The 10,390-nt window shown below is 39.5% G+C and overlaps 1 protein-coding gene across 1 annotated transcript in view; it reads right to left on the bottom strand.

Annotated features, from left to right (window-relative positions):
• Window positions 1-4,350: 4,350 nt before the first annotated feature.
• The window catches only part of ZNF875 (zinc finger protein 875), a 28,115-nt gene continuing 22,075 nt past the window's right edge, over window positions 4,351-10,390 (bottom strand). Inside the window, exon 5 of the mRNA XM_019431961.2 lies at window positions 4,351-10,079. Within this exon, the coding sequence (XP_019287506.1) occupies window positions 8,317-10,079 (1,763 nt within the window). The 3' untranslated portion in view covers window positions 4,351-8,316. The remainder of the gene's footprint in view (window positions 10,080-10,390) is intronic.

Below are 10,390 nucleotides of genomic sequence, written 5' to 3'. Positions count from 1 at the left end.
CTGAATTTTGTCTTAATGCAATAATTGCCTATCCTTAAAAATCTTTTACTAATCATCTTGATTTACTTCTCTGCAGCAAAAATGAAATTTTAATTTTTCCCTGTGACCAAAACACTCTATAAGTGTCAAAAAGATTTTTAAAGATTCGGTTAATACAATTATCAGTATCTAGTAACAAATATATTTTACATTTTAATAATTATTAAGCATACAAAGGGTCACAGTTTGGCCCTCATTTGGCCAAGCCCCTTTCCTTCCTGGTGAGAAATCGAGATGCAAAGACACATTCGTGTCCAGAGCGTGAAACCTCCTTTAGACCGTGCTCAGGGTATCTGCGAATTTTCCACTCAAGTAGCTTCAAGGCTGCTACCAGAGTCTGTGCCTCTTCTGTGTCCAAAGCTCCCTCCCTCCATCTGTCCTCTGGAAGGTCAATGTGCTGCCTATGTGCACAAGGTGGCCAAGTGGTAGCTACATGGTGAGACTAGACAGCTTAGACATACAATCTGGAGTGCCCACAAATGTGAACATGAGGCCCGTTTTTGGTGTGGGACAAAGGTGGAGATGGTTAAGAGAAGGGAGCTGGCTGGCGACTTCTACTTGTATGTTGACCCAGGTCTCTAAATGTCAGTGGCAGGTTTGCTTCCTCTACAATCTGTTTGGACACCACTGATTTTGTTAAGATAGGGTGCTTTGAATTAGGGAAGTAAATGTTGGAGGCAATGAAAAATGGTCAAAATGATACAATTTGAGTGTAGAAGTAACAGGAGTGGCTGGCTGATGCTTGGATGTGAATAGGAAGGAAAGAAGTTAAATACAATGCTTAAATTTTCATCCCGAACATCTACATGAATGGTAGTTTCATTTACTAAGATGGTAAACAGTGACTATGTAGGGTGAGGTCATGTTAAGTTTGAGATACTTGTTGAATGTTAAAGAAGTGATATCAAGTAGGCATTTAGACGTGGATGTAGCTCAGTGGAAAGGTTGGCAGTTGGAGTAAGAATGTGGGAATTTCAATTAAGATGCTTTTAGCTGGAAGTTATATAATGCCCAAGTGGAAGTGGCTTTTACAATAAAGGTATTTATTTCTCCACTTGGCAAAACGTTCAGTTGGCTTAGCAGCTGAATGATTATATCAAAAGTACTTTATATCATTTATTTTCATAGTAGATACCTTTTATCAAATGCAGTTGGTTGAGTAATTGCAAAATTACTCAATTTAGTGTGAAATTTAGTGTGAAATCATGAAAAAATGATACATGCCAAAACCATTTGAGTTTTATCCTAAAATATTTAAATGCATTTAAATGCATTTACCTGTATTTTGATGTATCACAAGGAATTTATATGACTTTCTTCTTCTCTCAAGAGCCTTCCAGCTTTTTTTAACCTAATTTTCATTGCAGCTTCTGCATGTTGGCTGAGAGAACCTAATTCTTGCAGTATCTATTTCTTGTTGGCTTTGGCACATCAGCCCACAGCCAGACATTCTGATGCCTTGAGTCCAAATCCAAAAGGGGAAGAGCATATGGGGAGGGGAGGGAATAGAAGTGATTGAGGGAGTTATACTTCCCTGAGTGAACTGTTTTGTGTAGTTTAGACTTTTAGAAATGTTAGTGTTTCACATATTAAAAGAGTAGATAAAATTAACAAATATTAGTTTTCTGTTGTTATACAAACAATTACTACAGACCCATTTATTATCTCAATTTCTGTGGGTCAGGAATCTGGGCTTAGCTGGCTCTTCTACTCAGGGTCTTTTTTTTTTTTTTTTTTTTTTTAAATGTTTATTTGTGTGAGAAACAGACAGACAGACAGGCAGAGCATGAGTGGAGGAGGGGCAGAGAGAGAGGGAGACACAGAATCCAAAGCAGGCTCCAGGCTCCAAGCTGTCAGCACAGAGCCCGACGCGGGGCTCGAACTCACGAACCGCGAGATCATGACCTGAGCCAAAGTCAGATGCTTAACTGACTGAGCCAGCCAGGTGCCCCTCTTCTACTCAGGGTCTTAACAAAGCTGAAGTTAAACTGTCAGGTGGGCTGCAGTCTCATCAGTAGGCTTGACAAGTAAAGGGTTAGCTTCCAAGCTCTTTTAGGTAGTTGGCAGAAATAGTTTCTTTGTGACTATAGAATTCAGGGCAGTCTGTTTGCAGTGCCTGTGTGGCTCAGTCAGTTAAGCATCTGACTCGATCTCAGCTCAGGTGTTGATCTCAGGGTCGTGAGTCAAGCCCCACATTGGGCTCTGTGCTGGATGTGAAACCTACTTTTAAAAAGAATAGAAAGAAAAAATAATTTATGGCAGTTTGTTTCTTCAAAGCTAGCAATAAAGAGAAAATCTTTGATTCTCAGAGTCTCTCTTTTTTTTAAATTTTTAAATGCTTATTTATTTTGAGAGAGAGTGGGGGAAGGGACAGAAAGAAGGGAGAGAGAGAATCCCAAGCAGGCTCCACACTGTCAGCACAGAGCCCAACACAGGGCTCTTTTTTTAAAGTTTTTATTTATTAAGAAAGAGAGAAAGAGTGAGTGGGGAAGGGGTAGAGAGAGGGGGAGAATCCCAAGCAGGCTCTGCATTGTCAGCAAAGTGGGGCTTGAACTCATGTACAATGAGATTATGACCTGAGCCAGAAGTTGGACGATTAACTGATTGAGACACCCAGGTGCCCTGACTGAGGCCCTCTTAAAGTGTTTACCAGATTAGGTGAGCCACCTAGTATAATTTCCCTTTCCCCTACATAGTCAACTGATTAGGAACCTTAATTACACTTGCAAAATCCCTTCACTTTTGCCATACAATTTAACATAAAAACAAGAGTGATATCCCATAATCTTTACCACATTCTGTTGGTTAGAAGCTGCTCATAGTCCCACCCACACTCAAGGGGAGGGGATTACTCAACAGTGTGGTTATTAGGAGTGAGAATCATGGGAGACACCCTAAATGTGTTCACAACAGCAAAGATGAAGAGAACCCTAAAACTAAACACAAACAGAAATCAAATGAATAACATAACCACAGTGAAGGGTGGAAAAAGAACTAACCCAAGTAATTCAAATGTAGTAAGTAATTTGTCCTCAGGCCAAAGACAAAAAGATCTACAAAAATAATGAACTCCAATGAGTAGGTATGCTTATCACAATTGTATGCATTAGCAATTCTGAAACTACTTAATATGTATTCCAAGAATGAGCAAATAAGTAAATATATGATGGATAATGAGAACCAGGTTTTTCACTATAAGAAAATGGAGTTACAGGGACACCTGGGTGGCTCAGTCGGTTAAGCATCCAACTTCGGTTCAGGTCATGATCTCATGGTTTGTGGGTTTGAGTCCCGCATTGGGCTCTGTGTTGACAGCTAGGACCCTGGAACCTGCTTCAGATTCTGTGTCTCCCCCTCTCCCTACCCCTCCCCCGCTCATGCTGTCTCTCTGTCTCTCTCAAAAATAAACAAACGTTAAAAAAGAAAGAAAAGGGAGTTACAGATGTGGAAAGGAAGGTTAGAATAAACATTGTGATGTTGGATTGAAATTGGAAGTATCCATATGAACTGATTTTTTTTTCAGATACAAACAGGTATTTGTGTACACAGACACACACACACACACACACACACGTAAATTTCCTAGCTCTGTCAGCAGAGATGGTCTAAGACCAATGAGCACACCTATTACCTAGGTCTTGGTTCCTAAATATCATTCTCCACTGAAAGCAACTATAATTTCTTAGAGAAATGGTGAATTCCAGGGCCAGGGCTGAGAAAGTACAAAATGAGCCTTTACTATCTGTCAGAAATTAAGGAGATGCTTAATGAATGATGGAAACATGTCAGCAAGACACAAGAGGCCAGCTTGAAGGGGCTCCCATTGGCCAAATCTAAGAAACTTTGAGTTAAAGGGTACATAGTACTCATACCCCCATGGTCACCCAATTCATTACTCAGTGGCAACCCATCAGCCAAGATCCCTCAAGAAACCAGAATTCTGTATTTTCTCGGATTTTTGTTTGTTGATCTTGTACTCTATAACTTTGCTCAATTTGTTGATTAGCTTTATCAGTTTGAGTTCACTTGGATTTTCTATATATAAAATGATGTCTGTAAATAGAGATGGTTTTACTTATTCCTTTCCAATTTAGATGCTTTGTATTTATCTTTCTTACCTAATTGTTCTGACTGTGGCTTCCAGTACTTGAATAGGATGCTCTATTCACAAAACAAGAATATCAAGATGAAAATGAAAAAGTGAGTATAGCAAATACTACCAAAAAAGGCAAATGCAAACAGTACTGAGAACGGACTAATTAGAAGCACTGAATGGGACCTGGGGTTGCTCAATGGTTTTAAAAGAGAAAATCCATCAAGAAGAAATTTTATTAATTTCTGTAGATCTAAATAAAATAGCCTTGAAATGTATTAAGCAAAATTTGATGGCAATACATGGAGAAATGTTTCTTAACATGACCATAAATTTATTTACTATTTCACTTACAGAAATGGAAGTGCTAAGTTTTTAAAAATAATTAAGGCTTACTACTTCTTCTGGGGTGAGTACAATGGTGCTTATTCTGTTAATATTACTTGTATCTATATTTACATTACAAATCTAATTTCACATGTTAACATAGAAATAAATATGAAATTAATACAAAACAACAGGAGAATAAGGTAACGATATAGAAAAACATCAACATTTATACCCTTTTGTGTTAATTTTGGTATAATATTGTTAAAATACACATATTCATGTTACATACTTGCTTTTTAAGATACTCATGAAAACTGGGGTGCCTGGGTGGCTCAGTCAGTTAAGCATCTGACTCTCAGTTTCAGCTCAGGTCATGATCTCATTTTGTGAGTTCAAGCCCTATATTGGGCTCTGCACTGACAGTGTGGAGCCTGCTTGGGATTCTCTCTCTCACTGTCTCTCTGACCCTCCCCTATTCTCTCTCAAAATAAATAAACTAAAAAAAAAAAAAAAAAAAAAAAAAAAAAAAAAAAAAAAGATATATATGAAAATTCAGAGCCTGATTAGATTCAAAACTAAACTTTATGAATTAAACTGGAAGTCCACTCTGGAAAACAGCATGGAGATTCCTCAAAAAATTAAAAATAGAACTACCCTATGACCCAGCAATTGCACTATTAGGTATTTATCCAAAGGAATCAAAAACGCTGATTTGAAGGGACACACGTACCCCAATGTTTATAAAGCAGCGCTATCCACAATAGCCAAAGTATGGAAAGAGCCCAAATGTCCATCCACAGATGAATGCATAGAGAAGATACATACATACATACAATGGAATACTACTTGGCAATCAAAAAGAATTAAATCTCGCCATTTGCAACAATGTGGATGGAACTAGAGTGTATTATGCTAAGCAAAATAAGTCAGAAAAGAACAAATACCATATGATTTCACTCATATGTGGAATTTAAGAAACCAAACAAATAAACATAGGAGAAGGGAAGGAAAAATAACACAAAAACAGAGAGGGAGGCAAACCATAAGAGACTTTTAAATACAGAGAACAAACAGGGTTGCTGGAGGGGAGGTGGGTTGAGGATGGGCTAAATGGGTGATGGGCATTAAGGAGGGCATTTGTTGGGATGAGCACTAGGTGTCATATGAAGTGATGAATCACTGGGTTCTACTCCTGAAGCCAATACTACATCGTATGTTAACTAACTTGAATTTAAATAAATACATTAACATTTTTTAATAAAATAAAATGGAAGAAACTACAAAAATATATTGACTATAATGCTATAAAATTTAAAAAAACCTAAATACTAGGAGAGTGTAAAAATGAATACATCCATCTAGCCATTTGTAGAAATAGTAATTCTTGGCTAAAAGAGAAAATAAAGATAAAAATTATAACTGATTTGACTTTCAGAAGAAAATAAAAAGGAAAAGGTAAAAAAAACCTGAAGTATGATTAAATAAGCTTCAAAAAGCAATTAATAAAAACTAGCTTCAAGATATTAGTAAATATTAACAAAAATTAACAAAATATAAGTTAAAAACACATTGGAAAGATTAAAAGAATAGATTTTAATAAAAAATAGAAAAATTGGCAAGAATATTCAGGAAGAGACATAGCGACAGGCACAGAGATTAAGTAATTATATTATTTAGTTCTAGCAATGAGTATTCCCCAAGATTTGTGTGTTTTGTCTAGATAGAGCAGCATACTTCAATCGTAGGTTTACATCTGCCAGTGGGGGTTAACAAGCATTTCCTTTGCATTTGTGTTATTTGGTAATTTTCTTCTATGCCTAGTTTAATTTTTTTTAAGTTTTTTTTTTTTTTTTTTTTAGTAATCTCTACACCCAACATGGGGACGAAATCATGACGCAGAGATGAATATTCTCATGCTCCACCAACTGAGCCAGCCAGGTGCCCCATGCCTAGTTTAAATTATATTAAGTATAATAGTATGTTAGGTAACTTTTTTTTTGGTGTTTAAGTGTGTGTGAAGTATTTTTTGCTGTGAGATATAGACCATAAACATCTAAACGTTTTGTTGTTAAGCTCCACACCCAACACAGGACTTGAACTCATGACCCTGAGATCAAGAGTCGCATGCTCCACCAACTGAGCCAGCCAGGCAACCCCAAACCTGTTTGTTTTTTTTTTAAAGACTTTTATTTTTAAGTAATCTCTACACCCAGTGTGGGGTTTGAACTCACAACCCTGAGATCAAGAATCACATGCTCCACCGACTGAGCCAGCCAGGTACCCCAAAACCATAAACATCTAGAAACAATGCACTTTAAATGAGAAGTAAAGTGCTTCACTTTCACTTGGGTTTGAATATTTTCCACCAAAAAAATTTTTAAAAAATAGATCAGTGAGAAGAGTGGCATTATCTTGTATTTTTGAAAATCTCTTTAATCTTAATATAGCTAGTATTTTATATGTGCTCTTGCATTTAATTTGCTGAGATAAATAATATGACCTCACATGTACAAATTTTAAAAATGGAGATGTATCTTAATGACCTTTTCAGATATTTGTTAATATTATTCTTTGACTATACCAAAGTATACCAAAAGTCAACAAGTGATAATTTTTTAAAGGTTAATGTAATGTGGAATCTGGCCTTTATCTCTTTTTTTTTTTAAAGATTGGTATTAATTTTAATTTTTGTTTTTGGTTTTTCTTTTCTTTTTTAAAGTAAACTCTATCCCTAAAGGTGGGGCTTGAACTCACAACTCCAAGATCAAGAGCTGCATGCTCTACTGACTGAGCCAGCCGGGTACCTTTATCTTTTAAACTGAAATCCATTTGCCTATCTTATACTTTAATATCACCATGGATGATTTTGTAGCATCACACACTAATCATTTGGAAAATACTTGTTCAGTGAGTTAGGCAGATCTTCCAAATGTTTACGTATTTCATTATATGGTATTACAAAATCACATTCATTAATATCATCAGCAATCTTGTCACAAAAGACTAAGTAGTGGAAAGCTGTCAAGTTCATGGCGACAGTTGTTTTTCAATATTCTAACTTTTGGTTTGAAAGTCAAATTCACAAAAATTACTACCAGTTTTCTTCATAAAAGCATATAATACATTTCTAGTCTAAGTACATCGGTAAATAAGAATATCTTCAGTATGGATTCAACCTGGAAACCAGAGACAGCCCCTGGAAGCAAGCAAAAATGGATACTTCCTCCCAAAACCTAGAGCTAGGACAGTCATGGTCTTTCTCACTTGTAAGCCCTTTTGCATAATAAAACCTTCTTCTACCCACGTACTACCTCTGTCTCCATGAATTCATCATTTCCCAAACTTCCCTGAAACTAACTGCTGCTAGGTCCTGCTCTGGGAAAGCAAGATTAAATCAGCAATGGTCTCTGTCAAGTCCCTTGTTCTCAGAAAGTCGGACAGATTTTAAGGGGCGAGCTCTATTATTGCTGTTATCTCTAACATCCAGGCTACTGTGTAAGGAGGGTTTAAATATTCTCAGGAAATGACATTAGAATAGTCTCCATTCCTTTATTTCAATCTACTTCTAAGTGCTCCCTCCATCAAGTTACCTGATCTTCCACAACCCACCATGCCCACTAGGGGAAGACAGAGCTCCTGAAAATGAGCCAGTAGTTCTCCTTCAGGCGGACTGGAGATGTTGACTCTTCCCATTGGGCTCGTGAACATTCCTGTCACACGTAAGTAGCTGTCTCCACTTTGGTGTCTGGTAATGGCTGACTTCTTACTAAAACCACTAGGTGTGACTTCTGGCATCTTGTGAAATAGGACTCTTGACTAAAGATTTCACTACACTCGCTGTACACACAAGGTGTCTATCCTGAGTGTGTCCTCTGATGTCTGATGAGGTTTGATTTCCGACTAAAGCCTCGCCCACACTTCCTACAAATGTAAGGCTTCTCTCCTGAATGTATCCTCTGATGTCTAACGAGGTGTGACTGCCGGCTAAAGCCTTGCCCACACTCCCTGCACACGTGAGGCTTTCCCCCGGAGTGTGCCTTCTGGTGTGTGACAAGAGTTAACTTATCACAAAAGCCCTGCCCACACTCTTTGCACACAAACGGCATATGACCCGAGTGTGCCCTCCTGTGCCTAAAGAGGTTTGGCTTCTGGCTAAACCTTCTACCGCACTCCCTGCACACAAAAGGCTTTTCCCCTGAATGTGTTCTCTGGTGTGAGATGAGGGTTGACTTATCATTGAAGCCTCGTCCACACTCCCTGCACGCAAATGGCTTTTCCCCTGAGTGTGTCCTCTGGTGTGTGATAAGAGTCGACTTCCGGGTAAAGCCTCGCCCACATTCTCTGCACACAAATGGCTTCTCCCCCGTGTGTGACCTCTGGTGTTTGTTGAGGTTTGACTTCAGGCTAAAGCACTGCCCACACTCCAGGCACACATAAGGTTTAACCCCGGAGTGCGTCCTCTGGTGTGTCTTGAGGTTTGATTTCCAACTAAAACGGCGCCCACATTCCGCGCACGCGTAAGGCTTCTCTCCTGTGTGTGTCCTTAAGTGTCTACTTAGATGTGACTTCTGGGTAAAGCACTGCTCACACTCCCTGCACACATAAGGCTTCTCTCCCGAATGTGTCCTCTTATGTCTGATGAGATGTGAATGCTGGCGAAAGCCACGCCCACATTCCTTGCAAACATAAGGCTTCTCCCCAGAGTGTGCCCTCTGGTGTGTGATAAGGTTTGACTTCAGGCTAAAACTCTGCCCACATTCCTTGCACATATAAGGCTTGACCCCTGAATGTGTCCTTTGATGTGTGAAGAGGTTTGACTTCCAAGTAAAGCCTCGTCCACACTCCTCGCACACATAAGGTTTCTCCCCTGAATGTGTCCTGTGGTGTGTGATGAGGTTTGACTTCCAGGTGAAGCCTCGTCCACACTCCTCGCACACATAAGGCTTCTCCCCTGAGTGTGTCCTCTGGTGTGTGATGAGGTTTGACCTCCAGGTAAAGCCTCGTCCACACTCCTTGCACACATAAGGTTTTTCCCCAGAGTGTTTCTTCTGGTTTTTGATGAGGACTGACATGTTGCTAAAGCCCTGTCCCCACTCAGTGTACACGTAAGGTGTCTCCCCTGTATGCATCTTCTGGAGGCTGAGCAGGTTTGACTCCCTCAAAAAGCCTCGCCCAAACTCCCCACATTTGACTGCCCCAAATCTTGAGACTTCTACACCACGCGATCCTTTGTCTGATTCCTCAAGGTCTGTCCTCTGGCCTAGGCTGGGCCCTATATCCAGCACCGTGTTGTCTTCCCTGGACCTGACTGGCTGTTCTTGCAGTGGGCTGGACAACACCTCCCAAGGGCCTCTTCTGCTTACTCTCCTGAACAAGGGCTTGGAGTCTTCTGTCTCTTGAATTTCTGCTTTGTCACTCAAGCAGGCTTGATCAAAGAGTTGTTTCTGCTGCTGTTTCTGATCTTCTGGATAGGGTTTCCCCGGACGGAGATGATTTCCTGCACAGTAACTTGAGAAGAGCTGAGGAAGATGCCTGAGCCACACATGTTGGCTGAGGCCTCGCTGACTAGAGAATGCCAGCGGGCAGGGGGGATAAGGTTCAATTTCTAGCTTTGATCCTGGGGAAAAAAGAATATATTTAGTCAGAGTAGCCATAGGTAGGGTTGCCTGGGCCATTTTACTCTGCCTGTTGGTCATTCATAATATGTTTATATCACAGCATGTCTCCCACTCAGACATCCTTGCATCCATAAAAAATGGCTATTTTTCATTTGAATTTAAACATTACATTTTTAAGTACAGGAGTTAGCAAACTTGTCTAGTAGGCCAAATTCAGCCTGCAACCTGTTTTGGTATGACCCACCAGCTAAAAATGGATTTTGCCTTTCTAGGGGAGGGAAGGAAGGAAGGAAGGAAGGAAGGAAGGAAG

This window comes from Panthera pardus, unplaced genomic scaffold, assembly GCF_024362965.1.
Source record: "Panthera pardus isolate Hobbes unplaced genomic scaffold, ASM2436296v1 HiC_scaffold_18, whole genome shotgun sequence".
NCBI classification, from domain to species: Eukaryota; Metazoa; Chordata; class Mammalia; order Carnivora; family Felidae; genus Panthera; species Panthera pardus.
Note: the sequence above shows the minus strand (reverse complement) of the source record. Positions and strands in the feature narration are given on the sequence as shown.